At 43.7% G+C, this 3,810-nt stretch overlaps 1 protein-coding gene across 1 annotated transcript in view; it reads left to right on the forward strand.

The window, feature by feature from the left end:
- The window catches only part of Ptpn9 (protein tyrosine phosphatase, non-receptor type 9), an 80,077-nt gene that overhangs the window by 72,918 nt on the left and 3,349 nt on the right, over positions 1-3,810 (forward strand). Inside the window, exons 9-10 of the mRNA XM_005347523.2 lie at positions 1,174-1,252; positions 2,460-2,610. Of these exons, the coding sequence (XP_005347580.1) occupies positions 1,174-1,252; positions 2,460-2,610 (230 nt within the window). The remainder of the gene's footprint in view (positions 1-1,173; positions 1,253-2,459; positions 2,611-3,810) is intronic.

Here is a 3,810-nt window from a genome sequence, read left to right on the forward strand (position 1 = left end):
CTGGAACTAGCTCTGTAGACCAGGCTGGTCTCGGACTCACAGAGATCCGCCTGCCTCTGCCTCCCGAGTGCTGGGATTAAAGGCGTGCGCCACCACCGCCCGGCCTCTGAGAGGTCTTTAACAGTGCTCTCTGCATATGGCTCACTTGTGAACATTCTGTTTCCTTTTATTTTTGGTGAAGATTCATTTTTATTTATCTTTAAATTTTTGTTTTTATTTTTTTAAATTTTTATTTTTATATGTGTAGGTGTTTTGCCTGCTTGCATATCTAGCACCACATGCATGCAGTACCCACAGAGACCAGAAGAAGGCATCAGATCCTCTGGAATTTACATTACAAATGCTAGTTTCAGGACAGCTTTGCTGCCATGTGGTGCTTGGAATTCAACCCAGTTCCTTTGCAAGATCAACAACTGGTCTTAACCACTGGTCTCTCTAGCCCTGATTTATTTTATTTTTAATTATGTATATGTATGTTTGTATGTGGATGTGTGCATGTGAATGCAGGTTCCTGTGGATCCCTTGGAGGTGGAGTTACACACTGAGATATCTGATGTATGTTCTGGGAACTGAATTTAGGACTTCAGCAAGAACAGCATGAGTTTTCAACTGCTGAGCCATTTCTCCAGCCCTGTCATTCTATGTCTCTAATACTCATACTGAGATGTTATGGTTGGTGTGAGAACCTCTCTGAAAAAAATCAGAGATAAAAGTAGGAAGTCTGGGGGGCTAGAGAGATTGCTCAGTGGTTAAGAGCATTGCCTGCTCTTCCAAAGGTCCTGAGTTCAATTCCCAGCAACCACATGGTGGCTCACGACCATCTGTAATGAGGTCTGGTGCCCCCTTCTGGCCTGCAGGCATACACACAAACAGAATATTGTATACATAATAAGTAAATAAATAAATATTTTTTTTTAAAAAAAGTAGGAAGTCTGTGGTGGCTCATGAATACTTGTAATTGCAGCACTTGGGAGGGGAGGCCAGAGGAACAGGAGTTCTGGGTCATGCTGGAGTACAGAGTGAGTCTGAGTCTAGGAGAGACCCTCTCTCAGAAAAACAGCAACAACGGAAAGAAAAGCAGGGAGCTTACATCTGTGCTTTGGAGTTACTATTTGGAAGAAAGACAGATGCATTTCTGAAGAGTCTGTTCTTCGTCTTCTCCTTTCATTCCAGGCCCTTTGGAGAATACCTATCGTGACTTCTGGCTCATGGTTTGGGAGCAAAAAGTTTTGGTGATTGTAATGACCACCCGGTAAGTTAGTCTTTTTTCCATACCCTCCCTGCCTTTACCCTGACCCTGAGTGACTAGGAAAGCCATGGCATATTACTTGTTGACATGCTGAGGTCTGGTGGAGAAAGAGATAGCCTTGTAGATATTTAATCCCTAATTCTAGGGACCCAGTGCTCGCTATAGCCTCCCTGGGGTTCTGGCCTTATTCACTGGAGGAAGCGCTGTCAAGCAGAAGGCTTGACTCAAGAGGGAAGATGCTTCTGACTGCTGGATCCCCAGTCCCTTTGCTTTTCATTTCCTGCTTTCTTCAATTGCTTCCTCTTCCTTCATTTCTCTTCATTCAAGAGGAAACAGGAGGAAGGGGAACATGAGGCAGGAAGTTCTGAATCAAGAGTTGTTCTTGAAATTTGGCAAGTCTGCCAGATTTAAAGAATTTAATATTTTATTAGTTTCATCATTAGATATAACCTATTTTAGATGGGGAAAAACAAAAAGATGATGGCTGGGCAGTATGCCTTTAATTCCAGCACTTGTGAGGCCTAGGGCGGCAAGTCGCTGTATTTAAGGCCAGCCTGGTCTACAAAGAGAGTTCCAGGATGGCCAGAGCTACACAGAGAGACCCATTCTCAAATAGAGAAAGAAAGGAAGGGAGGGAGGGAGGGAGGGAGGGAGGAAGGAAGGAAGGAAGGAAGGAAGGAAGGAAGGAAGGAAGGAAGGAAGGAAGGAAGGAAAAGGAAAAGATGTTTGCTCAGTTCCCTTCCTCAGGGCCCTGCTAATAGCCACCTGTAGTTAAGAGAAGTATCACCTCAGAGTATTCTGAGGCCACTGAGAAATGGTGAGGTGAAGTCTGTGGACCTCCTAGTCACATCCGGGACTTGTCTTCCCCAGTTCTGTGTAAGCCAAGGGCCCCTCCTTAGTGGAGAAGAAACTGAGCAGTGGCTTAGGCCTGGTCCTCACTCTGTTTTTGCTTCTCTTTATCCCAGGTAAGTGAGATGATATAGTTAATGCACCATGCATGTCTGCCAACCGGACATGTGTAGGGACTTTAGCTGTTTATCATCTGTTTAGAATGGAGAGATTTCATTCTTTTTCTGCCGAGCATCAGTGGCAGACTTCAGGAGCTTTGCAGATCACATGACATTGCTGCCTAGGAGCTCAGCAGTTTGTGGTAGGAAGAAGCTTTTTGCTAGTTGAAGAGTGAAACTTAACTTGCTCTGTCTGTCTTCAGCTTCGAGGAAGGAGGAAGGAGAAAATGTGGACAGTACTGGCCTTTAGAAAAAGACTCTCGGATCCGATTTGGATTCCTCACGGTGACTAATCTAGGAGTGGAGAACATGAACCATTATAAGAAAACAACTCTAGAAATTCACAACACAGAGGTAAATGAAGCTTTCTCTTTTCTCACTTTCGTAAAACTAGGGAAGCTCCTTTAAAGAGGTTCTTGTTGAGGGTGATGATGCATACTTTTAATCAACACTTGGCAAGAAAAGGCAGGTGGATAGCTGTGAGTTCAAAGTCAGCCTGGCCTAGCCGGGCGATGGTGGCGCACGCCTTTGATCCCAACACTCGGGAGGCAGAGGCAGGCGTATCTCTGTGAGTTCGAGACCAGCCTGGTCTACAGAGCTAGTTCCAGGATAGGCTCCAAAAGCCACAGAGAAACCCTGTCTCGAAAAACCAAAAAAAAAAAAAAAAAAAAAAAAAGTCAGCCTGGCCTATACGGTGAGTTCCGGGCCATCCAGGGCTACATATTGAGTTCCGGTCTCAAAAAAAGAAAATTTCTCAAGAGAATAGACAGGATTTTAAGGAGGTTATCAACTGCTTTTTTTTTTTTTAAACTTGTAAACAAGTTAAAGATATTCAGCTGAGAAGCCAGTTATGTGGTGTATGCTTTTAATTCCACACTCCAGAGACAGGGGCAGCTGGATCTCTTATGAGTTTAAGGTCAACCTGGTCTACATAGTAAGTTCCAAGCCAGTAGTTGGAACACAAACACACCCACCTTCCAAACTAATATAGTCATCATCTCAATACAAGAGTGGCATTAAAGAGAAATTAAACTTTCAACGTTAGGAATCTGGGTCTTAAGCCATGCTTATTATCCTACCCTGCAGGAGGCTGAGGCAGGATTATAAATTGAAAATAGCCTGGACTACACAATATGGATCTTGTCTTAGAAAACTACAATAAGGAACTAGAGCGATGCTGGCTTAGCTGTTAGAATCCTTGCTACTCAAGAGAATGAAAGTTCAGATCATGGTACCCATGCATCAGCTGGGAGTCCCATGCATACCTGTAAACAATTCTGATGGATGTGGGGGCAAGAGAATTCCTGGGCTTTCTGGCTTATAGCCTAGCTAAGAATAGATGAGCTTCAGGTTGAGAAAGAACTCTGCCTCAAAGGAACAGGCAGAAAGTGAGAGGAGAACACCTGATGTTCTACTTGGGCTTGCATGTGTACATATGCACACATGTACATACACTCACACATAGATGTATACTCATGAAGGAATGGAGTAAGTCAGTAAGTGGATAAATATGTTGGTTTTTTTTTTTTTTTTTGGTTTTTCGAGACAGGGTTT

Source organism: Microtus ochrogaster, chromosome 5, assembly GCF_000317375.1.
Source record: "Microtus ochrogaster isolate Prairie Vole_2 chromosome 5, MicOch1.0, whole genome shotgun sequence".
Taxonomy (NCBI): domain Eukaryota; kingdom Metazoa; phylum Chordata; class Mammalia; order Rodentia; family Cricetidae; genus Microtus; species Microtus ochrogaster.